At 44.1% G+C, this 26,808-nt stretch overlaps 1 protein-coding gene across 1 annotated transcript in view; it reads left to right on the top strand.

The window, feature by feature from the left end:
• The window catches only part of LOC124788993, a 129,706-nt gene that overhangs the window by 90,325 nt on the left and 12,573 nt on the right, over positions 1-26,808 (top strand). Inside the window, exons 3-4 of the mRNA XM_047256280.1 lie at positions 6,299-6,455; positions 11,648-11,794. Coding sequence (XP_047112236.1) covers positions 6,299-6,455; positions 11,648-11,794 — 304 coding nt within the window. The remainder of the gene's footprint in view (positions 1-6,298; positions 6,456-11,647; positions 11,795-26,808) is intronic.

Genomic DNA, 26,808 nt, shown 5'->3' with positions numbered 1-26,808 from the left:
CATACATGCCTACACTCCATACAAATAATTTCATAAACGACTTCCTGACACTTAAATCTATACTCGCTGTTAACAAATTTCTCTTCTTCAGAAACGCTTTCCTTGCCATTGCCAGTCTGCATTTTATATCCTCTCTACTTCGACCATCATAAGTTATTTTGCTCCCCGAATAGCAAAACTCCTTTACTACTTTAAGTGTCTCATTTCCTAATCTAATTCCCTCAGCAGCACCCGACTTAATTCGACTACATTCCATTATCCTCGTTTTGCTTTTGTTGATGTTCATCTTATATCCTCCTTTCAAGACACTGTCCATTCCGTTCAATTGCTCTTCCAAGTCCTTTGCTGTCTCTGACAGAATTACAATGTCATCGGCGAACCTCAACGTTTTTATTTCTTCTCCATGGACTTTAATACCTACTCCGAATTTTTCTTTCGTTTCCTTTACTGCTTGCTCAATGTACAGATTGAATAACATCGTGGACAGGCTACAACCCTGTCTCACTCCCTTTCCAACCACTGCTTCCCTTTCATGCCCCTCGACTCTTATAACTGCCATCTGGTTTCTGTACAAATTGTAAATAGCCTTTCGCTACCTGTATTTTACCCCTGCCACCTTTAGAATTTGAAAGAGAGTATTCCAGTCAACATTGTCAAAAGCTTTCTCTAAGTCTACAAATGCTAGAAAAGTAGGTTTGCCTTTCATTAATCTATTTTCTAAGATAAGTCGTTGGGTCAGTATTGCCTCACGTGTTCCAACATTTCTGCGGAATCCAAACTGATCTTCCCCGAGGTCGGCTTCTATCAGTTTTTCCATTCGCCTGTAAAGAATTCGCGTTGGTATTTTGCAACTGTGACTTATTAAACTGATAGTTCGGTAATTTTCGCATCTGTCAACACCTGCTTTCTTTGGGATTGGAATTATTATATTCTTCTTGAAGTCTGAGGGTATTTCGCCTGTCTCATACATCTTGCTCACCAGATGGTAGAGTTTTGTCAGGACTGGCTCTCCCAAGGCCGTCAGTAGTTCCAATGGAATGTTGTCTACTCCGGGGGCCTTGTTTCGACTCAGGTCTTTCAGTGCTCTGTCAAACTCTTCACGCAGTATCGTATCTCCCATTTCATCTGCATCTACATCCAGCACAGCAAGGCCGTTTTGGTTAAAAAAGAGATGGGGCCCCTCCACGCCCGCACCAACGTGGTGACCAAACCAAAAGTTCTACTGTCACCTCCGTAAACATGTTAGTTGTCTAGTATGTGGATCACAGGATGCTGGGCTGTGACGTTGTCCGTGCGTCTGGGTAAGTCTACGCATTAACACGGTCCATCAGGTGATAGATAGTGGACGAAACGCGAGTGAGGGTAGCGATTTGAAGAGCAGAGGAAAAAAAGTGCCAAGGCTCGTGCCGTGGGAAAAAAACCTCTGCGACAGTGGGATGGGTAGTAAGAGCAGTAGTGGCTTACTAGCTGCTATAGTTCATGCAAGGTTGGATTTGTTAGTATAGGTATCATGCATCATTACCATGACAAGCGATGGCGATGTGTCCCAGTTGTTGCTGCTGCTGCATTCCTGGAACAATCAAGATCGTTATACAGTAGTGGGAGATCGGCCATAGATCATCTCACTGTGTGGGGGATGTGTGGAGCTTGTTTGCATGCAGTGTACGGTACGGCTTCCCTGTGTGGTGCCAGTTATTCGGCAGTGTACTCCAATCCAGCTGGATATCCAGTAATGGGTCTGATAAACAGGGGCTCGCCTGTGCCGTTATGTTTGCGTATGCTTGGCCATAGATGTTATGTCCTTACAAGTATGTCTTTTGGTCTTTTATGTTTCCATCTATGGTTGTGGTCGTAGTTCCCCAGATTCAGAATAAACGGGTTCTGCGAATGTCTGGAGTTTCTGTATAGTCTTGTGGTGAGTTTGTGGATTACCTCCGTGAGAGTCTCAAGTCGGTATTCCCGGTGAAGGTCCGCGATGCGTGTGTATCGTGGAGCATTGCTTATGATTTTGAGTACTTTGTTTTGTATGAGCTGCAGACGGCGCAGACGTGTAGGCGCAGCGTATCCCCAGACAGGAGCTGCGTACGTCATCAGGGGTCGGATAAGTGTCATGTACATGGACCTCGACACCCTTCTGTTCAGTGTGCTACGCCTGTTGAGCATAGGATAGAGCTGTTTGAGCCTCGCGCTAGCTCGGTTGGTCATGTGTTGTATGTGGTCCCCCCAGAGTAACTTCCGGTCCAGCCAGACACCGAGGTATTTGACTTTCTCGCGGAAACGTATTGGGCGTGCATGTAGAGTTATTGGTCTGCAGTAGCGGTGTTTGCGCAGTTGCTTCGGTCTTCTAGTGAACAGAACGGCTTCGCACTTGTCGACGTTTACTCTAACACGCCATTTCTCCAACCAAGGCTCGGCCACTCTGAGTGCAGTCTGTAGGCGTGACGTAATGTTTGATGGTTTCCAATCTTGCGCAAGGATGGCTGTGTCATCCGCGTAGATTGCCATCATTGTGTTGTGTGTGGTTGGGAGATCGTTTATGTAGAGGTTAAACAGCAGGGGCCCTAGGATGCTTCCCTGGGGTACTCCCGCATGTATACCGTGTTGTGTTGATTGTTTTCCCTGCACGTCAGTGTTGAAACTCCTGTCTGTGAGGTATGAGTGTATTAGACGCAGCAGCCCGTCAGGGAATCCCGCTTCGCTGAGTTTGCGGATGAGGCCGTTGTGCCATAGACGGTCGAAAGCCTTTTCGATGTCCAGGAACACTGCCCCTGTAGCTTTGTTTATGTTGAAGCCATGTGTTATATGTTCAACGACCCGTAGGAGTTGTTGTGTTGTGGAGTGGTGATTCCTGAAGCCGAATTGCTCCGGTCTCAGGATGTTATTTGTTATGCAGTGCCTAGTGATGCGTTTGAGAATCACCTTCTCAACAATCTTACTGAGCGAACTCAGAAGGCTGATGGGTCGGTAATTTTGTGGGAGGCTGTGGTCTTTCCCCGGCTTCCTGAACATCAGGACCTTGGCCGTCTTCCAAAAGGCGGGGAAGTGTTGGTGTTTTAGTATGGCATTCGTTATGTGTGTTAGGTACTCAGTTGCTTTATCCGTGAACTCCTGGAGGACACGGTTTTGAATGCCATCATGACCAGGGGCTTTCCTAGCAGCGGAATGCATTATAGCCCAGGAGACTTCGGCTGTGCTAGCATGTCGAATGTCGTCGCGCGATGGTTGGGCTAGAATGCGTGTAACCTCTTGGTCAGTAGCAAGTGTGAACACTGGATCTGATGGTACCAGGTTCGGTGTGAATGACGCTGCGAGTGTTCGAGCCATTAGTTCTGCTTTCTCTTCCGCTGAGTATGCAGGTCCGTCAGGCCCTTGAAGCGTTGGGGTGTATATTTTCTCCCTGGTGAAATGTCGGGCTAGCTGCCATACGCCAGGTCGTGCGGTGTCCAGCCCTTCGAGTTTTTGATTCCACTGTTGTGTTCTATGTGTTTGTATTTTATCGTGTATGATGCCCTGTAGTCTGTTAATGTGCCGTTTGAAGTACGGACGCCTGGTGCGCTGCCATTGTCTCCTGAGGCGATTCCTCATTGAGATTAGGCCCAGGATTTCCTGGGGCAGGGCCGCACTGCGTTGTTGTGAGGTGCGATCAGGTATGGTGCCTGCCATTGCGTCCCGGACGGCGTTAGTGAGGGTTTCCACTGCCTCGTCAATTTGTCCTGTTTCGTTAATTTCGTGTATAGGTGGGATGTGGCTATCAAGCGTTTGCTTGAACAATGTCCAATTCGCACGCCCGTAGTCCAACATCTTGCGTTGTTCTGTGTGCTGCAGTGTTTCCTCGATGTATAGTATTACAGGTTGGTGGTTTGAAGGCAGATCGTTTTCAACGGCAACGTTGAGTGTCGCTGTGATGCCCTTGATGAGGGCCATGTCTATCACGTCTGGCCTGTGTCCCCTCTGATAGGGAATGTGCGTCGGTTCAGCCGGCGCTAGTGTAATGTAGTTTCTACCTAGCGAATGTTCGTACAGTTTTTTGCCGTTGGGATTTCGTATGCGTGAGTTCCATTCTGGGTGTTTTGCGTTCAGATCTCCAGCGACTATTACTCGCGGTGAAATGTTGAGTAATGTGCTGATATCGCGTGTTGAGATGCCTACAGGGCTGTTGTATACCGATATCAGCGTGGTGTAGGCTCCGTTGAACTTGACTCTGACGGCCGTAGCCTCGATTTTTTCCAGTTCAGGGAGCTCTATGTTTGTGTGCTCAATGTCTTTGTGTATGACGATTGCAGTTCCACCTGCCACTGCAACTACTGAAAAGGCTGCTGCCCCTCTTCAGGAACCACACGTTTGTCTGGCCTCTCAACAGATACCCCTCCGTTGTGGTTGCACCGACGGTACGGCCATCTGTATCCCTGAGGCACGCAAGCCTCCCCACCAACGGCAAGATCCATCGTTCATGGGGGGTAGGCAGAGCAAGATATGGATCCCATATCCTCCACAAAAGACCAGACATGGAAGACATGCTGACAAACAAACCACCAACGACACGACGATCAAAATTCAAATACATATACCCAGCGCGTACAGTAGCTCACAACACCTCCAGGATATTCCCCGACCTAGCACAAACAATGACACAACTGACTCATCTTGAAACAACCCCACCACACATAGACGAAAGACCATAGCAAAAGCCAATGACATGAAGTATAACGCACCAAAATCCACATCCAAAACACCGCAACGGCTCCACACCACACAAAACACACAAGTATGATACAGAAAAACACAACATCAACACACATAAAACACAACAAAAGAGAACAAGAACAGTCATAGACTAAGGAAAATATTGTAGTACCCAACTCCGAGTACTGTAGTAAAAGGAAAGGAGAACCTTAACTGGAAGTAAGTAAAGACACAAAAATACGAACACCACAACAAACACGACACCACAACACACAACACTCCTGCACAAGCAAGCAGAACAAAAAGGAAAAAGAAAAAAACACGCACCACTCTCATAGTACTAAAACTATGATAAAAATCGCAGCCACCCTAATCCCTAATATAAGCACCCTAAACAATGTAAACCATTACTTAATGGTAAAAATCTTATTTATTTTTATTTATATTTCAATTATTTTAATTTATGATGTTACCAAACACTTATTTATGTGTTAATGAACCTAAAAAAACAATATTATGTATAGCATGTATTCAAAAATATAAGTTATGCAAAATAAATAAAATAAAGATGTAAACCTCTGGCTGAAGAAGGGCACTGAGGTAAGCCTTAAAACAGCCCGCCTTCTCCCCCCCCCCTCAGGAGAAGGAGTGAAACGTACTAAAAAAAAAAAAAAAAAAAAAAACAACGTTCGTCGTACGTACGTCCCACACAGATTTCTGTGCTTGTCCGTCAGCACTGACAACTCTATGTAAACACCGCTGCTCTCGGTCGTTACGCGAATGCCGTCGGCCACTGCGTTGTCCCTTGTGAGGGGTACTGCCTAAAATTTGGTATTCCCAGCACACTCTTGAGCTGTAGATCGGGGAATGTTGAATCCACTAACGATTTCCGAAATGGAATGTCCCGTTAGCTCCAACTCCCATTCCGCCTTCAAAATCTGCTAATTCACGTCATTAACGTTTTCACTTGAATTAGTTGAGTACAAATGACACCTCCGCTCTTGCACGGTCTTTTTATGCCTTGTGTACGCGATATCGCTATCCCATGAGTTTTGTTACCTCAGCAGTGTAGAGCAGGGATCCCCAAACTATTCTGGACAAGTGACCCCTTTTCCAAAGTGAACTGTTACCTCAGACCCCCATGGCCAAATTACCTACTTTTAAGATCAACCCCCTTATTCATAATGGTCCGCTAACTTAAAACAGCTGCTACAGAGTGTTATTTTTCATTCTGACTTTGGTCAATAGAAGAAAACAGATTGAGAATTAGCAATGCTTTAAGTTAGCAGACTATTATGAATAAGGGGACCTACCTTTAGTTTTTTCCTATTCTTCGTACACGTAACACAACATAAACAATATAGTACCTACATATCTTGAAAGTTTTAAATAAGAACTTGTGTTAATTTAATAGGGGTAGCTTTTTAGACCTCGTCGACCCCCAAAATCAGTTTTCGTTTGTGTCGACCCCTAGGGAACCGATATCGACCACTTTGGGAATCCCTGGTGTAGAACGATGTTGTCGAGGATCGACCAGGTTGACTCGTGGCGCAGAAAGTCCCCAGTGTCTGGTGTTGCAGAGGCAGGTGATGTGAGACGTGTTACCGTGTTGCAGACGAACACTTGGCGGAAGGTGCGCGCGGCCAAGGGCCAGGCAGCCCCCCGGGGACGGCGCGGCCACACGGCGCTGGTGCAGCGCGACCACATGCTCGTCTACGGCGGCTACCGCGACCTGCGCGGCTCGTCGCCCGAGCTCTGGGCCTTCCACTTCGGTAAGGCGCCGCTCCACTGCCCGCACTCTGCGGGTGCTTCGCAGGGTTTTGCGTCTCTCATGGGACGTAGTTTTCGCCAACGAGGGCCAAGTGACAATTTAAAGTCCTCCTTATTTGCCCTTTTCCTCCATTTTTCACCACGTCTTTTCTTTGTTCTTCTTCTTCTTCATCATCTCCTCCTCCTTCCAAACCCCCTCGTTCCTGTTCTCTTACCGCTCCTGCCTTGGAAATCTCCTAAATTTAACGCTTTCCTTCTGAAAATACACTACTGGCCATTAAAATTGCTACACCAAGAAGAAATGCAGATGATAAACGGATATTCATTGGACAAATATATTATGCTAGAACCGACATGTATTTACACTTTTCACGCCATTTGGATGCATAGATCCTGAGAAATCAGTACTCAGAACAACCACGTCTGGCCGTAATAACGGCCTTGCTACGCCTGGGCATTGAGTCAAACAGAGCTTGGATGGCGTGTACAGGTACAGCTTGCCCATGCAGCTTCAACCCGGTACCACAGTTCATCAAGAGTAGTGACTGGCGTATTGTGACGAGCCAGTTGCTCGGCCACCATTGACCAGATGTATTCAAATGGTTAGAGATCTCGAGAATGTGCTGGCCAGGGCAGTTAGTCAAACATTTTCTGTATCCAGAAAGGCCCATACAGGACCTGCAACATGCGGTCGTGCATTATCCTGCTGGAATGTAGGGTTTCGCGGGTATCGAATGAAGGGTAGAGCCAGGGGTCATAACACATCTGAAATGTAACGTCCACTGTTCAAAGTGCCGTCAATGCGAACAAGAGGTGACCGAGACGTGTAACCAATGGCACCCCATACCATCACGCCGGGTGATACGCCAGTGTGGCGATGACGAATACACGCTTCCAGTGTGCGTTCACCGCGATGTCGCCAAACACGGATGCGACCAGCATGATACTGTAAACTGAACCTGGATTCATCCGAAAAAATGACGTTTTGCCATTCGTGCACCCAGGTTCGTCGTCGAGTACACCATCGTAGGCGCTCCTGTCTGTGATGCAGCGTCAAGGGTAACCGCAACCATGGTCTCCAAACTGATAGTCAATGCTGCTGCAAACGTCTTCGAACTGTTCGTGCAGATGTTTGTTGTCTTGCAAACGTCATCATCTGTTGACTCAGGTATCGACACGTGGCTGCACGATCCGTTACAGCCATGTAGATAAGATGCCTGTCATCTCGATTGCTAGTGATACGAGGCCGTTGGGATCCAGCACGGCGTTCCGTATTACCCTCCTGAACCCACCGATTCCATATTCTGCTAACAGTCATTGGATCTCGACCAACGCGAGCAGCAATGTCGCGACGGTTCAAACTCGTGTCCGGCCGCCCTGATTTAGGTTTTCCGTGATTTCCCTAAATCGCTCCAGGCAAATGCTGGGATGCTTCCTTTGAAAGGGTACGGCCGACTTCCTTCCCTAATCCGATGAGACCGATGACCTCGCTCTTTGGTCTCTTCCTCCAAACAACCCAACCCAACCCAATGTCGCGATACGATAAACCGCAATCTCGATAAGCTACAATCCGACCTTTATCAAAGACGGAAACGTGATGGTACAAATTCTCCTCCTTACACGAGGCATCACAACAACGTTTCACCAGGCAACGCTGGTCAGCTGTTGTTTGTGTATGAGAAATCGGTTGCAAACTTTCCTCGTGTCAGCACGTTGTAGGTGTCGCCACCGGCGCCAATCTTGTGTGAATGCTCTGAAGAGCGTATCATTTGCATATCTCAGCATCTTCTTCCTGTTGGTTAAATTTCGCGTCTGTAGCACGTCATCTTCGTGGAGTACCAATTTTAATGGCCAGTAGTGTATCTCGTTCTGCCGCTTCGTCATTTGCTTTTATGTTGTGTACTAGCGGAAAAATGCTCCTATCAGAGCACAAAACATCCGATTATGCTCCTGTTTAAATTTAAAGACTTTGACTGAAACGTTGGGTACTAGCTGCCTCGTTCTGCCTTCCTCAGCACCTTTCAATATCCTCCCAAAAAAATTGGCATGCGAACGTATTCGCGAAGCTGCATGGGCAGCTGTACCTGTTCACACCATCCAAGCTCTGTTTGACTCAATGCCCAGGCGTATCGAGGCCAGGGGTGGTTGTTCTGGGTATTGATTTCTCAGGATCTATGCACCAAAATTGGGTGAAAATGTAATCACATGTCAGTTCTAGTATAATATATTTGTCCAATGAATACCCGTTTATCATCTGCATTTTTTCTTGGTGTAGCAATTTTAATGGCCAGTACTGTATAATCTAATTCTCCTTCACATAAGTTATAACAACAGTTATGGTAATCAGTAGCGCCACTACTGACAACATCTCCATAGACACATGGAGTTAATTGCTATAAGACTAATGAATAAAAAAGAAAATGAGGACTAATAAACGTAAAACGAATTTTATTAGCACATTGGAAAGATGTACACAAGCTATTTGGCGTCAGTGAAAAATGTAATATATTATGTAAAATACTCTACAATTCCCGAGAAATGGGTTTCAAAACAGTTTAATAAATTATATTTCTCGTCTCTTTTAAATTTATGTTTTGTAAGTAACCTTGGGGATAAAGAAATCAATTGCAACACTAAAAGCGCAGATGTATGCTGAGCAGATGAGGCAATCTAGTAATGTTACCAAAACAGTGTGGAGCATAGTAAATAAGGAAAGACGAGGGAGCGACAATGCAGTGTGGTATAATAGAATAATAAGTGACAATGAAAAATTGCTGAGTGACTCAAAGGAAGTATGTGAGAGATCCATAGACCAGTGTAGTAAGATGAGTAGAGAGGACGTGATCGACCCCCACAGGTGCTAAATCCCTGTAATGTCAGTAATTCATTCTTCTTGAGGTGGGTTATAGAACTGGAAATCCTGAAAACTATTTCCAACTTAAAAGCAAATACATCCAGTGGTTGCGATGACATCTCAGCGAAATTTCTGAAAGAATATAGAAATGAATTAATATAGCCACTACAACCTTTAACAAACGGCTCTTTCAGCCGGGGGTCATTTCCTGACGTGTTAAAAGTACTGAAAAAGACGGGTGCATAAAAAGGGAATAATTACAGATACACAAAATTATAGGTCTATTTCATTGTCATTAATGCTTAGTAAGCTAAGCTTCTTAATCAACTTGATTCATTTTTCTGTAAGTACAATCTATTAAAAAACTGTCAGCATGGTTACAGGAAGGGCCCGTCTATAATAACAGCTGTAGATACATTTTTGCAAGCGATACTGAATAAACCTGAAGATGGAGACAACGTTATTGGCACCTTTTTACACCTATCCAACGCTTTTGACTCTATAACTCATTCTGTTGTTATACATAAATGAGAAACTTTTGGAGTCAGAGGAGCAGCATTAGATTTGTTAAGATCCTACCTTGCTGACAGGAGAAAATGTGTAAAGCTGTATTATACAACTGGGAGACATACACAAATACACAAATTCTTAACTGTGGAGTCCCTCAGGGAAGCATTATCGGGCATTTTTTGTTCATTGTGTACATCAATGATATAATAATTCCACAAAATTCAAACCTAGTAAATTATGCTGATAATATCTCCTTCATAAGTTGGGGTTATACCAAACAGTTAGCAGTGCAAAATGATGCAGAGAACATTAGCCTCATCACAGAATATCTCACCAAAAACAAATTGGCACTAAATAAGGACAAGACAATTCTGATTGAGTTTCTGATAAATTATAAATCAAGACAAGTGGATACAGAACCGGAGTTGTCAGTTGAAACAATTGATAAACGTAAATTCCTTGGTATTATAGTAGACGAACATCTTACATGTGTAAAAAAAATAAAATCTCCTGTAACACCTAGCCGCTAAAACGCCTTTCTATCATAATAGCGCGACTTGTTTTAAGACAAATCTATTTTGGAATTGTACACTCCCTCCTGCAATATAGTATCGAGATTTAGGGTGGGCACCAACGGTATACATGGATAGGGCTTTTAGAGCTCAGAAAAGACCCATTAGGATAATAGCTAATATTAGTAAGTGTCAGTCATGTAGAGAATATTTCATTAAATATAATATACTAACAGTGTATTCATTGTATGTTCTCAGAACTATACTGTTTGTAAAAGAAAATATGCAGGTAGTGTAATCAATAGTGAAAATCCATAATTATAATACAAGAAAAAGAGAGGATTACCACATAAAACTTTGTAATAAAAGGGCAACAGATCGCAGTACGTTTTCTGCTGAAAGTTATTTTTATAACAGACTGCCAAGTAATATAAAATTGTCCGCCGCCGATAGCTGAGTTGTGCCGGGACGGTCAGAGGGTAACGTGCCCTCTGTAATAAAAAAAACTGAGTTAGATCAAACGGATGTCTTACGACGTTCGCCCCGAGCAGATACAACGAACTAAAGCGAACAAAATGAAAATTTTTAAAAAAAAGTGGTCATCGCGACAAAATGTAGATCCTAAGGGCCCGGGTTCGATTCCCGGCTGGGTCGGAGAGTTTCTCCGCTCAGGGACTGGGTGTTGTGTTGTCCAACTCATCATCATTTCATCCCCATCGACGCGCAAGTCGCCGAAGTGACGTCAAATCGAAAGACTTGCACCCAGCGAACGGTCTACCCAACGGGAGGCCCTAGCCACACGACATTATTACAATATAAAATTGTAAAAAGGAAATATATTTAAGACAAAATTAAAGCAACTGTCAGCTGATAAATGTTTGTACTCCATCAAGGATTTTTAATGTTATTGTGTATAATTTATCTTTACTTCTAAACTTTTTTTAATGCTCTTGTGGCCGGCCGGAGTGGCCGAGCGGTTCTAGGCGCTACAGACTGGAACCGCGCGACCACTACGGTCGCAGGTTCGAATCCTGCCTCGGGCATGAATGTGTGTGATGTCCTTAGTTTAGTTAGGTTTAAGTAGTTCTAAGTTCCAGGGGACTGATGACCTCAGAAGTTAAGTCCCATAGTGCTCAGAGCCATTTGAACCAATTTTTAAAAATTAAAAACAAACATAAATCTCTCTTTTCTTTGTTTTTTGTTTGTCTACCACTAGTTGTTGATTCAAAACCACTTTCCCCTGGGGAACATCAGAAGCGTGTAATTTTGGACATAGCAGTGTATGGCGCATAAGAACAGTGTGGTGTGTTTGCCGCAGACAGCGAGACGTGGTCCTTGTTGAGCCCCGGCGAGTCGCCTCCCGCGCGCCACAAGCATTCCGCCGTGTTGCACGACGACGCGATGTGGGTGTACGGCGGCATGACGGACCTCAATGAGCGCGCCGACCTCTGGCGTTGGGACACAGGTGAGCTGCTCTTCTCTCAAGTGCTTTGGCTCCCAGAATGAGAATTCAAAAGCTTAGTAAATGTTAAACCCTTTAATTGGGCGCGATGGTCTGCTCGTTCTCATATGTTCGACAGATATATCCAGTGCTTGATTTGTGACGGAAAGCAGTGGTATTCCAAACTGGTACTCTTGACGAGAAAAAATCAAAACTGCAGGTTTTGAAATGTGGTACGGTAGAACTTTATTTTTTATCAGTACAAATGTTGTATTTGTACTTTTAAAGCACTCAGAATAGCGTTATCAAGCAGTGGATATAGCAGCCCGCTGCTTTCTGTGGCTTGTAGCTAATGGGAATGACGAGTTTCAGGTCGGCAGGTGTTACAATGATGTTAGTCAATGCTTTCTCCGCTAGGTGATACCTCTCGTCAGTCAAGATTAGAAAAAGAGAGAGAGAGTAGCCAATGCTCTTTAGACCATAGATAATATGGACAGGTGACCGCCATTTTTTGCCAGAATTCGCACGGAAAATACTGTCGCCTGTTTACTATTACAAAGCATAAATTTGGCACATTATAGCAGAAATTCTAAGTTGTTATTTAGTATATGACTACGGTGCATTTAATGTGGAGAAAAGAGCAATGTTGTGTATTCCATTATGTACTAGCCACTTATAATTGTTGAAGTTAGTAGCTGTAAGCCTCATACAGTTATTTCCTCCCCAGCTAATATGTTTTACACCGAAAAATCCAGAAGGGATACTTCTGTAATGACTTTATGATAGCTAAATCATGGTGAAACAATTTCACAGTAGCTGATTTTCGAAAATGAAACTTCTGTTGTTACAGATATTCGAATTTTAATGCGATTAGTGACTACACATAAAAAGATTGCAACCCAGTACTTCCCCCCAGGGGGTCCACAACTCTTTTGTGGATACGTGCGTAGCGAGCACGGGACCCCGAGCTAATGTGGCCCTCCTTCCTTTCCGGGCTGCATACCCTCCCTTTCCGCATCCTTCCCCGTCCCCCATCTTCGCCCCCCCCCCCCCTCACCCCTGGCTCTTTCCTTCCCTTTCTGTCCCTCTGGGAGTATGGTTTGTGCCTACGTCCGGAGACGGACGCTCGAAACTGTTACAAATTCCTTGCTTTCTACACTTGCAAGTCTTCGTCCTTCCTCTGTCCTTCTCTATTCCTTCCCTCTTCTCTTTGCCCTTTTCTCCGCTGCGGCGTTTGAGACCCCTCTTCTTTCCTTTCCCTTTCTCTTTTTTCCTCCCTGTGCGTGTCTGAAGGCCGACCCACGCACTTCCATGCGTAGCCGGTGACGGGGTAACGCGTAATTCCCCGCCCCGGGTAGATAGGTAGGACACGTACGTACCCCCTGGTAACGGCCAGTCCCAGGGAGGGGTGATTACCCGAGCTGATACCTTCCGAAAGTGCCGATTGGTCCCTCCGTCCGTTTGTCGGGAGGTGTGAACAATCACACAGAGTACGCGAAAGAACTTGCCCCCCTTCTAACAGCCGTGTACCGCAAGTCTCTAGAGGAACGGAGAGTTCCAAATGATTGGAAAAGAGCACAGATAGTCCCAGTCTTCAACAAGGGTCGTCGAGCAGATGCGCAAAACTATAGACCTATATCTCTTACGTCGATCTCTTGTAGAATTTTAGAACATGTTTTTTGCTCGCGTATCATGTCATTTCTGGAAACCCAGAATCTACTATGTAGGAATCAACATGGATTCCGGAAACAGCGATCGTGTGAGACTCAACTCGCCTTATTTGTTCATGAGACCCAGAAAATATTAGATACAGGCTCCCAGGTAGATGCTATTTTTCTTGACTTCCGGAAGGCGTTCGATACAGTTCCGCACTGTCGCCTGATAAACATAGTAAGAGCCTACGGAATATCAGACCAGCTGTGTGGCTGGATTGAAGAGTTTTTAGCAAACAGAACACAGCATGTTGTTATCAATGGAGAGACGTCTACAGACGTTAAAGTAATCTCTGGCGTGTCACAGGGGAGTGTTATGGGACCATTGCTTTTCACAATATATATAAATGACTTAGTAGATAGTGTCGGAAGTTCCATGCGGGTTTTCGCGGATGATGCTGTAGTATACAGAGAAGTTGCGGCATTAGAAAATTGTAGCGAAATGCAGGAAGATCTGCAGCGGATAGGCACTTGGTGCAGGGAGTGGCAACTGACCCTTAACATAGACAAATGTAATGTATTGCGAATACATAGAAAGAAGGATCCTTTATTGTATGATTATATGATAGCGGAACAAACACTGGTAGCAGTTACTTCTGTAAAATATCTGGGAGTATGCGTGCGGAACGATTTGAAGTGGAATGATCATATAAAATTACTTGTTGGTAAGGCGGGTACCAGGTTGAGATTCATTGGGAGAGTCCTTAGAAAATGTAGTCCATCAACAAAGGAAGTGGCTTACAAAACACTCGTTCGACCTATACTTGAGTATTGCTCATCAGTGTGGGATCCGTATCAGATCGGTCTGACGGAGGAGATAGAGAAGATCCAAAGAAGAGCGGCGCGTTTCGTCGCAGGGTTATTTGGTAACCGTGATAGCGTTACGGATGTTTAATAAACTCAAGTGGCAGACTCTGCAAGAGAGGCGCTCTGCATCGTGGTGTAGCTTGCTCTCCAGGTTTCGAGAGGGTGCGCTTCTGGATGAGGTATCGAATATATTGCTTCCCCCTACTTATACCTCCCGAGGAGATCACGAATGTAAAATTAGAGAGATTAGAGCGCGCACGGAGGCTTTCAGACTGTCGTTCTTCCCGCGAACCATACGCGACTGGAACAGGAAAGGGAGGTAATGACAGTGGCACGTAAAGTGCCCTCCGCCACACACCGTTGGGTGGCTTGCGGAGTATAAATGTAGATGTAGATGTAGATGTAGTGCCCTCAGAGAGGGCCCCCACAAGGGAGGAGCGCGCCATCGGAGACGCCGGTAATCATGGGGGATTCTTCCGCAATGGTTTCCTCGCCTTCCACTATGTCTGCTCACAAGCGTAAGTTCACTGAGTCTCAGCCACAGACAGTTCTTCCATCGTTGCCACAGTTCCTTGTTGTTTCTCGGTCTGACGAAGGTCACGACTTCTCCACGGTCAACCCTTTCATTATTCAGAAAGGTGTCGACGCAATTGCAGGTCCTGTAAAGTCTTGTTCCCGATTACGGAATGGCATCCTGTTGTTAGAAACAGTCAGTGTCCTCCAGGCACAAAAATTGCTGCGTACCTCACTACTACACACTTTCCCTGTCCGGGTGGAACCGCACCGTACTTTAAATTCCTCACGTGGAGTCGTTTATACACGCTCCCTCCATGGATTATCTGACGACGAAATTCAGCACTACCTGTCTGACCAGGGCTTAAGGCTGTTCATAGGGTTATGAAAAGGGTTGACACGAACATCATTCCAACCTGCACTGTCTTCTTGACATTTGACAAAGTTCAACTCCCATCGAAAATCAAAGCAGGCTATGAGATAATTACCGTTCGCCCTTACGTCCCAAACCCTACGCGTTGCTATCAGTGTCAGTGGTTCAATCACACCAGCCAGTCCTGTTCCAATCCGGCCAAATGTGTTACGTGTGGCAAGGATGCCCATGAGGGTGCTTGTCCACCTCCATCCCCTCGCTGCATCAACTGTATGGGTGACCACGCTGCTTCCTCTTGAGATTGTCCCGTTTTTAAGGACGAAAAGCTCATACAGGAAATTAGAGTAAAGGAAAAGGTGTCGACCTTTGCTGCTCGAAAATTATTCGCCAGTCGACAGCCCACCGTGCCTCAGACAGGAAAATACAGCACTGTCCTTCCTTCTCCTCGGCCAACAAAGGAGGCAGCCACGCAGACTTGCGACCTCACCTTTAGTGCCACGGTCGTGAAGAGTTTTTACGTACCGCAACTTCCCAACCATCGGTTCCTCCTTCCTCTAAACATCATACTTCCAAGAAGGCTACCAAGAAACCCAGTTCCTCTCCTTCTCTGCCAAGGCGTGTCCCATCTACAGCACCACCTGGCGGAAATCGCCCTCAGCCGTCTTCTGTGTCGCCGAGGCGCACTGCTGGCGGCCGATCAATCGGCCGATCGCTGGTGGCAGGAGCTGCTCTCCTGACCAACCTATGGATAAGGATCTTCTGCCTTCGGCTGAATGCCATTCCATGCTGTCGGTCGCAAGCTCTGAGCAGTCGTTGAGTTGACAGCGACCTTGGTCACATTCCTCCATTTTCTGTTCACCCTATGTCCATTATCCACTGGAATATCCGCGGTATTCGAGCCAATCGGGATGAATTGTCGATCCTCTTACGATCCTACTCGCCGGTCATCTTCTGTCTTCAGGAAACAAAGCTGCGTCCCCATGACCGCTTTGTTCTCCCTCATTTTCAGTCCGTCCGATATGATCTCCCCTCTGTTGAAGGCACTCCTGCACATGGAGGACTCATGATTCTTCTCCTTGAAACTCTCCATTATCACCCAATCCATTTAAACACTTCCTTCCAAGCTGTCGCCGTCCGTCTTTCCCTTTCCGGATACACGTTCTCTCTTTGTACTGTATGCATTCCATCGTCGACACCAATGGCACGAGCTGATCTCTTTCATCTTCTTGGTCAGCTTCCACCCCCATATTTGCTGGTTGGGGACTTCAATGCCCACCACCCGCTTTAGGGATCTCCACATCCTTGTCCACGTGGCTCACTATTGCTAGACGTCTTCCGCCAAGCAGATCTATTTTGCCTCAACACTGGGATCCCTACATTTTTGTCTGCCTCCACGACAAATTTATCTCACTTGGACCTTGCGGTCGGTACTGTTCCGCTAGCTCGGCGCTTCGAATGGTTCGCCCTTGATGATACACACTCGAGTGACCACTTTCCATGTGTTCTTAGACTGCAGCCTCAACTGCCCTACATGCGCCCGCGACGCTAGAAGTTTGCCCAAGCTGATTGGACACTTTTTTCGTCTCTAGCGACATTCGATGACCGTCACTTTCCCATCGTCGACGATGAGGTCACACATATTACCGACGTTATTCTTACAGCTGCGGAACATTCAATACCACGCACCTCCGACTTGCCCCGGCGCCCCCAGTTCCTTGGTGGAACGAGGCATGCCGTGATGCAATACGTGAGCGGCGACGTGCTCTCCGCGTTTTCCGCCACCATCCTACTTTGGCCAGCTGTATCCGCTATAAGCAGTTCCGAGCGCGATGCCGTCGTGTCATCGGCGATAGCAAGAAGGCAAGCTGGAAATTCTTTACTAGCTCATTTAACAACTTCACTCCCTCCTCGGAAGTTTGGAGCCGGATTCGACCGTTATCTGGCGCGCCCAGTTTCTCCCCGGTCTCTGGGCTCACTGTCGCGCATGACACATTAGTGGACCCCGTCGCAATTTCTAACTCGTTGGGTCAGCACTTTGATGAGATTTCGAGCTCTTCAAATTACCCGCCAGCGTTTCTCCCGAAGAAACGTGCAGCGGAAGTGCGACCTCTTGCTTTCTCCTCTCAAAATCGCGAAAGCTACAATACTGTTTTCTCCATGCGGGAACTCCAACATGCACTCTCTTCTTCTCGCTCCTCCGCCCTAGGACCGGATGGTATCCACATCCAAATGTTGCTGCATTTACCAACCCATAGTCTGCGTTACCACCTTCGCCTTTATAATCGAATTTGGACCGACAGTACTTTTCCCAGACGATGGCGAGAAGCTATCGTCGTTCCTGTTCCGAAACCTTGAAAGGACAAACATCTCCCCTCTAGCTATCACCCCATTTCTCTCACGAGTAGTGTCTGTAAGGTTTTGGAGTGTATGGTGAATTACCGTTTAGCGTGGTGGCTGGAATCCCGCAGTCTTTTAACACCTGCCCAATACGGATTCCGAAAGCATCGTTCTGCAGTTGACCATCTTGTTGCTCTCTCCACTTATATCATGAACAATTTTCTCCGGAAACGCCAAACAGTAGCAATATTTTTTGATCTGGAGAGAGCATACGATACCTGTTGGAGGAAAGGCATCCTCCGCACACTGTTCTCTTGGGGCTTTCGAGGTCGGCTGCCCCTTTTTCTTCGCGAATTTATGACAGAGCGCACATTTAGGGTGCGGGTGAACACTACTCTCTCCCGTACTTTCTCCCAAGAAAACGGGGTACTCCAGGGCACCGTGCTGAGTGTTGTACTGTTTGCCATTGCCATCAATCCAATTATGGATTGTCTCCTTCCTGATGTCTCGGGCTCCCTCTTTGTGGACGATTTTGCGATCTACTACAGCTCTCAACGGACCAGCCTTCTTGAACGACGTCTTCAAGGAAGTCTCGATCGCCTCCACTCTTGGAGTATCGAAACCGGCTTCCGTTTTTCTCCCAGTAAGACCTTTTGTGTTAATTTTTGGCGACGTAAGGAATTTCTTCCGCCCTCCTTACATCTAGGTCCTGTCAACCTTCCGTTTTCCAACGTCGCTAAATTCTTGGGTCTTATGTTTGACAGAAAACTGTGCTGGTCCTCTCACGTTTCCTATCTTTCGGCTCGCTGTCTGCGATCCCTTAACACCCTCCGTGTCCTGAATGGTACCTCCTGGGGAGCGGACCGAGTGGTCCTTCTCCGCCTCTATCGCGCCTTAGTGCGCTCGAAATTGGACTATGGAAGCATAGTCTGCTCCTCTGCTCGGCCGTCTATTCTTCGGCGTCTCGACTCTGTCCACCACCGTGGATTACGTTTAGTGTCTGGAGCTTTTTACACCAGCCCTGTGGAAAGCCTTTATGCTGAGACTGCTGAACCTCCGCTGTCCAATCGGCGAGCAGTCCTTCTGAGTCGTTATGCTAGTCATCTGTCTTCCATGCCTGCTAATCCAGCCCATGACCTTTTTTTCGACGCTTCCTTTGATGTAGGGTATGCAGGCCGCCCCTCCTCCCTACTACCACCGGGAGTCCGCTTCCGTCAACTGCTCCATTCTCTTTCCTTCCGCTTTCCTAAAACCTTGACAACTTGGGGTACAGCACCGCCTTGGCTCCGTCCCCGGATCTGCCTGCTCCGTGACCTTTGTCGATTTCCCAAGGATGGTACCCCTTCACTTGTTTATCGTCGGGCATTTGCTGCTCTATGTGCACAAATGACGGACGCCACATTTATTTACACCGACGGCTCGAAAACATCGTTAGGTGTAGGGAGTGCCTATATTGTTGGCGACACCCCAAATCACTTTCGGCTTCCCGACCAGTGTTCGGTTTATACTGCGGAGCTTTACGCTGTTCTCCAGGCTGTCCACTACATCCGCTGCCATCAGCGGATACAGTACGTTATCTGCTCATATTCTCTCAGCTCTCTCCACAGTCTCCAAGCTCTTTATCCTGTGCACCCTCTGGTCCACCGGATTCAGGACTGTCTGCGCTTGCTCCACCTGGGGGGCGTCTCCGTGGCGTTCCTCTGGCTCCCGGGACACGTTGGTATCTGTGGAAATGAGGCGGCCGATATTGCAGCCAAGGCTGCAGTCTCTCTTCCTCGGCCAGCTATTCAATCGATTCCCTTCGCCGATCTACGGAGCGTTTTATGTCGACGTGTTGGTCATTTATGGCACACGCATTGGTCGACACTTACCCATAATAAATTGCGGGACGTGAAAGCTCTTCCTTGTGCTTGGACCTCTTCCTCCCGAACGCGTCGTCGGGAGGAGGTAATTTTAACTAGACTCCGGATAGGGCATTGTCTTTTTAGCCATCGACATCTTTTAAGCGGCGATCCTCCCCCACTCTGTCCCCACTGCTCTCAGCTGTGGACGGTAAGACACCTTTTAATTGAGTGCCCCTATTTTAATCCGTTACGCTCCCGTCTACAGCTATCGCCTGATATATCGTCGATTTTAGCAGACGACGCGCGCTCAGCCGACCGCGTTCTCAAGTTTATTAGTGCCAGTGAAATGACGTCAGTCATTTGAACCTTTTTTTGGGGACAACCAACCCCTTTCTGTAGTGGATTTTTAAGCCTTCCTTCTGCTTTTAGTTTCTCCAATTTTATGACTTTCGTTCCCATTGCTGCTGGTTTTCAATTTCGGTTTTTTACTGTTTCCTAAGTCACAGACCGGGCGCTAATGACCATAGCAGTTTTGCGCCCTAAAACCAAAAAAAAAAAAGTACTTATTGACATTTCAGTTCGAGAAATGGAATTCAAATAAAAGTTAAAAATATAATCTGGCGACAGAGAATCAAACTGTCGACAGCACCGTTTATAATCTTGAATGATTCAGAACTACATGCAACGTCGCGACGGGCAAGCGAAATGTTATTAGCGCCCCGAAATATTCGAAGTCAGCTGATTTCTTCCCAGTGCAAGGAATTTGTAGACGCCGTATGCTGTAGACGGAAACAGTTTTCCAAAAGAACTTCAAAACAATAATCCAACCCCAGAAAGAATAGACTCTCAAGTCACGATAAAGCATTCTCGTTCATTTACGAACCGTGCTGAAAGGTAGTGACTCCAAACTATTTATGTGAAAACTCTTAAAGCTTTTTAGATAAAACAAACGTTATTAACATTCTACAAGTACATCTTCAGTCTTCATGTGAACGTATTTATTTCTCAACACAGTCATCCTGGCGACAAACAGATTTCTCCCAAAGAGAGACCAGTTTGTTGATACCATCAGTGTAGAATGTTCGACTTTCTTCGTGGAGCCACAACCTCATCTCCGATTTCAGCGTTTCATCACTGTCAAAGTGAAGTCCTCGAAGGTGTTCTGTAAATAATGAAAACAGATGAAAAACGGATGAGGCCAAGTCGGAAATGTGTGGATGACGATCGATCACAGTGAAACCAAGGTGTCGGATTGTTGCAAATGTTGCAGTGCTCGTGCGTGGCAAGGAACGTAGAATGGAGTGTGGTCTGTAGACTTGGCCACTGTTTCTATGTTTCGATACAGTGTGTCGATACGTGGAACTGTTTCAGTGTTTCGGAACGGCTGTGGTTCACAGTTTCGAATTAGTGGTGTTTCATTCCGCCCCTGTCTCGTATAACCGGACCAGATTCGATCTCGAGCCAGACACAGAAACAGTATCGTTGTTTCAAAATAAGGCTGTTTCAGTCCATCTGTACTTGGAACGGACTAATTGTATCGAAACAGGGATGTTTCATTCCGCTCTGTGTCGGGCGAGATTTGGGATCGGCACAGGTACTGAAACACAACATACCACTTCATGAAACACTTTCAAGAGTGTTTTGACCATGAAGCTTAAGATATCCGAACATAAAGCTTCATTTCTAGCTGACTGTCCTATTCCGAAATGGCGTAACATCTGCTTAACAAAACAATAGACCAAAACACACATTCAAAGGAGGTTACAGCAAAATTAGCCGCCATCCCAGGCTATCCCAATAGCAAAAACGATGAAAACTCAACACTAGTAGAAGTAAGAGTAACATCAACAAAAATAGAGGCAGAAACACCAGCACAACTGCCACCAGTGTCACTAAAAGCAGCAGTACCAGAAACAGCAGACACAGCACCGTCAGCAGCAGCACAATCAACAGAAGCAGTACAGACAACAGGAGCAGCAGCAGTTCCAACATCAGCAGTGGCAGAAAAGTACACAACCTCACATGGAGCAACAAGCAGACGGAAGAGAGTGCCTCCCTCCCATCTGCAAGATTTTTTAGTCACAAGCATGATGAAAAAGAAACCTCCAAGATAAGTAACATTAAATCTCTAACAGTGCTTCACCAAAACATTCAGGGTATAAAAAGCAAAGTGCAACAGCTAGAAGTTGAGTTACAATCCTTAGACAGTCCAGTTATCTGCATCACAGAGCACTGGTGCAAAGTCAATGAAATTCAATACATAAATTTGCCCTCATATGTACTAGCTTGTTCTTATTGCAGAAACTCAATGAAAGGTGGAGGATCACGTATTTTTGTTAAGAGTGGTATTTCATTTAAAGTCAGGAATGATATTATCCTACTAAGTGTAGACAAGCATTTTGAAGTGTCAGCAGTAGAGATACCAGCTGTAGATATGCCCAAAAAACTAATTGTACTATGTGTATACTGTTCTCCCAGTGGTGATTTAGAAACATTCTTTTCAAAACTTATGCAAAGACTAGAACAAGTGTCATCCCTGAAAAGTAATATACTCTTGTGTGGTGACTTAAACATTAACACAGCTAAGGCAGATGAAACCAGTAACACTTTTCTGAATAGTTTTGGCATGTCCTCTTTAGTTAATTGTGCAACAAGAATAACCAAGCACTCAACATCTACCATTGACCATGTAGCTACAGATATAGGTGGGGAAAACTGTGTCATAACTGTCAAAAATCTTGGACTGTCAGATCATTTATGCCAAATCATAAAAGTAAAAGCTTCTGTAGAAAAACCAGTAAACCTCCACATGTTTAAAAGAGTCTACTCAGACGCAGCAATACAAAAATTTTGCTTACAATTAAGACATGAAAGATGGGAAGAAGTATATTCAGAAAATAATGTGAATCAGAAATTCTCCAAATTCATGTCGGAGTTTAAGATAATATTCGAAGAAGCCTTCCCCAAAGCACTAAGTTCTACTGGAACATCCACCAAAAATAAGTGGATTACCACAGGAATTAGAAAATCTGCCCAAACTTTTAAATACCTAAACTCTATAAAAAACAACAACAGTGATCCAGATTTTCTTCATTACTACAGAAACTACAAAAAAATCTATAGGAAGGTGCTCAATGTTGCAAAAAAAAAGGCCAATGATAGACTAATAAATCTAGCTAAAAATAAAAGTAAAGCTACATGGACTATAGTGAAACAAGAGACAGGAACAGCAACACAAAGGCAAATAAACACCCAAATCAGGAACAAAGAAAACCTAACAAGTACCCCAAAAGAACTAGCAAACTTTGTTAATTCTTACTTTAGTAGTATAGCTACAAAGTTACAGGAAAATTTTTCAAAATCTCATAATCCACGAACACGGGAATATACATCAAATTCAATGGTATTGCTACCCACTACTGAGGAAGAAGTATGTAATGTGGTAAGGAAATTAAAGAGCAAAAATTCAGCAGGTTTAGATGAAATTCCAATGTCTGTGCTGAAAAAATGCATAAATAGTATCAAAGCCCCCCTAACCAATATCATAAATGAATCTTTCAAAGCCGGTTGTTTCCCTGATTATCTGAAACATGCAAAAATTTTACCTCTACACAAAAAAGATGATGTAGAAAACATTGAGAACTACAGGCCAATTGCCCTACTGTCATCATTTTCCAAAATAATAGAGTCCATAATGAAGAACAGACTTATGAGCTATCTAAACAAATACAACCTTCTTTCAAATGACCAATTTGGTTTCAGACCAGGCAGAGATACAGAAATGGCAATAGCACATTTCACTAAAGTGGTTCTAGAAGCACTGGATGAAGGCAACTATGTATCTGGCATATTCCTTGACCTGTCAAAGGCCTTTGATACAGTTGACCACCAGAATCTATTACTTAAGTTAGAAGCACTAGGAGTAAGAGGGGTAATCAACAAATGGTTCCATTCATACCTTAAAAATAGAGTACAGTGGGTAGAGATCTCGCATGTCTCCAGTAGATCAAAGTTCATAGAAAAACACCTGTCAGATCCACAGCATATTAATATTGGGGTCCCTCAGGGAAGTGTGCTGGGTCCGGTGTTGTTCTTGATTTATATAAATGACTTTCCACGATATATCCGACATGGAGAGAAGATATTGTTTGCCGATGACAGCAATATTATAATCACCAGTGAGACATCAGCACAAATGTTGGAAAATTGTAATGAATCACTGAAAGATGTCTACAAATGGTCTACAGAGAATAAAGTGACCTTAAATATTAAGAAAACAAATAGCATACGCTTTAGAATAAACAGAAAAAACAGTCCCCTAAAGTTAAAGCTACATAACACCGCTGTAGACAAAGTGCCCACCACAAAATTCCTAGGGTTGCATATTGACAGCCAGCTTAGGTGGAGTGAACATGTTAAAAAACTCACAAAAAAGATATCTACAACGTGTTACGCACTTAGAGTTCTCTCCTCAGTATGCAGCGATGAATGTCTAAGAACTGTATATTTTAGCTATGTACATTCAGTCATAAGCTATGGGATAATTTTCTGGGGAAATAATGTACTCAACTTACAAACAGTTTTTAAAGTGCAGAAGAGAGCAGTGAGAATTATAACTAAAAGCAGTAAGTGGGCTCACTGCAGAGAACTATTCAAAATACTTGGTATTCTAACTGTTCCCTGTTTATTTATGTTCCACACTATAGTATATATAAAGAAAAATATAGTGAATTATAGTACAAACAGCATTTTACACAGCTATAGCACAAGAACAGGCCACTGCCTTCATCTAGATAGGAGAAACAAGCATAAGACCCAAAAAAGTTTCTTGTATCAGGGTGTAAAATTGTATAACAAGCTGCCACAGGAAATCAAAGAAATTAACAGCATGTACTGTTTCAGAAAAACTCTTAAACTGTATTTTCAGGAACACTGTTTTTACACAGTAAGTGAATATTTAAATGTTTGAATGTAATTTAAGTGACATAATGACATTGTATTGTATATTCTGTAAATGTATAACAAGCTGCACAGGACATCAAAGAAATTAACAACATGTACTGTTACAGAAAACCCTTAAACTATATTTTCAGGAACACTGTTTCTAAACAATAAGTGAATATTTAATTGTTTGAATGTCATTTAAGTGATAAATGTCATTGTATTTGTATACTCTGTAAATGCATATAAAAGTGTCAATGTATCTGCAAAAATCACTGTATCCAAACTGACAACATCCATACATTGCAAAATGTCTACGGATGGCTAATCAAATAAATAAATAAATAAATAAATAAAACAACGCATACTATTCACATTCAAAATAATAAATATATGAAAATCATTTAGTTAAATCACACTTTTTTTATAACATACGCTTCTCTGTTCATGTGCAATAATCATATTAAGAAACACAAGTAAGCCTACAACATTTTGAATTAAAACAGGCGTAGAGTGACAGTTATTAGACACACACATAAATTTGATGTAGGTATAATTGCAAGCAATTTATTTGACATACCACTGATAGTGTAATGGTGAACGAGAAGGGCTGGGAAGCATGGTGAATTTATAGTAACGGTTCGAAACACCTTGAAAGACAAAATTTTTTTCTGTTATATTTTGTTATTTATTCGAATTATTTGGCGTTATTTGTGAGTCTATAGTCACTGTGCCTATTATCCACAATGATTCCCTTTATGTGCATGGAAATTAGCAGGATGGGTATATTACCCATACTAACGGAATGTGGGATTCCCAGTAGCATATCCGTTGTTTCTGCAGTTTGCTCCCACCTCCAGTTCCATTCGTGGTGGCTCTTCTATCTTCAGCTGCGGCTGTCTTCAGCCAATTGAAAAGTATGAAAGTCACACGACACGAAAGCAGCGCATTTGCTGCAGGAAATACGAAAGTGCCAAGACATCTAAGTGATAGTTTCATACTCTCTGCGATATGATTAGGGCTCTCGCACCTCATTTGTGTTTATATGTACATACTTATACAGTAGACATTCAAGATGATAAAATGTGTAGGGATATTAGATTACAAAACACAAACTGTTTCACTGTTTCGAAACAGCGTATCGAAACATTGCATTGTACTGTTTCATTTGTTTCGAAACAGTTACGTGTTTCAGTTTGCCCATCTCTAGTGGTCTGGCATTTTGATGCTGAAAAAGAGGGTGCTGCATGTGAGGACAAACTCTTTGAATTCGAAACTCGATTACAGCACGCTGTTTCTCACGCCCCAACGTAGTTACGTTACACACCGCCACATTTTAGAGCCCTCTTGCAGTAGATGGCTGCAACTAAGTTGATATGGAGAATAAAGACGTAGAACGTTAATAAAGTTTGTTTTATTTAAAAAGCTTTAAGAGTTTTACATAAAAAAATTGGAGCCACTACTTTCAGCACACCTCAGACAACATTTTTCGTTGTTTATACTGATAAAGACATAATTTATGGCTGTTATTATCTGGAAGAGCAGATAACTTCTCGAATTGTTTTGGAGTTTCCTCTTGATTTACTCAGCAACAGTTACTGTGTTTACCTCACTATTCCAGATTTGACTGACAAACCAGAATGTAAGAACACCAATGCTGATGACACCATGCGACGAAACGGGAAGGAGTTTCCTGACTGCATGAAAAATGGAAAACTGAAGAAGGGCTAATAAGTAACTTTCTACAGAAACTAGCAGTTGTTTATGAAATGGGAAGACAAGAGAGCATGTTCGATGTTGACACATTTGTAGAGGGAAATTCAAAGAAAAGTATCATGCAAAAGCCAAGAATTGTCATGGGTTACAATAAGAATGCCGAAGAAGTGAATGGAGCGTTTCACTGTTGGAAACCAACAAATGGCCAGGAGCAGGCCGAAAAACTAATATTGGAATAGTTTTCACCTTTCGCGGGACATTTCTTGCTTCAGTGCATATGTATTAAATGGGCAAACTAAGTTGACACTCGGGCAGTGGCTGGTGGGAATGACTGTAAATGGGAAATCCGCCCCACGTGTCAACTTAGTTTGCACATGTTGTACTGTATGAAACACATGGCAGCAATGAGAGCAGATTTCAATTCATTATTAGTCTCGGGGAAGAGTTAGACATATCCTCTCCACAAATGTGACCTTCACTGTATGATTTCCACAACAAAGATCATCAATTTGAATACCCACCTCAAATAGCAAAAGTGGCTCATAGCCACCCATTTCCCTGTATTTTTGACTAGCGCAGCAAAGACCAATAACAAGGTGTCGGGTAAGAGCAGAGGCCTTCAAGAAGAGGCATCTTATTTTTATGTAGAATGTAAAGTTCCTCTCCATGCAGCACCATATTTTAAACTATTTCACACAGAAACAGAACTGTAATTATACGAAAATAAAATTTCATTCTTTTCTTTAATACATTTTGTTTCATCATAATCCACATTAGTTTTGGTCAATAAACTAA

This window comes from Schistocerca piceifrons, chromosome 3 (assembly GCF_021461385.2).
Source record: "Schistocerca piceifrons isolate TAMUIC-IGC-003096 chromosome 3, iqSchPice1.1, whole genome shotgun sequence".
Classification (NCBI taxonomy): domain Eukaryota; kingdom Metazoa; phylum Arthropoda; class Insecta; order Orthoptera; family Acrididae; genus Schistocerca; species Schistocerca piceifrons.
The sequence above is the reverse complement of the archived record's forward strand: the minus strand, read 5'-3'. Positions and strand labels throughout refer to the sequence as shown.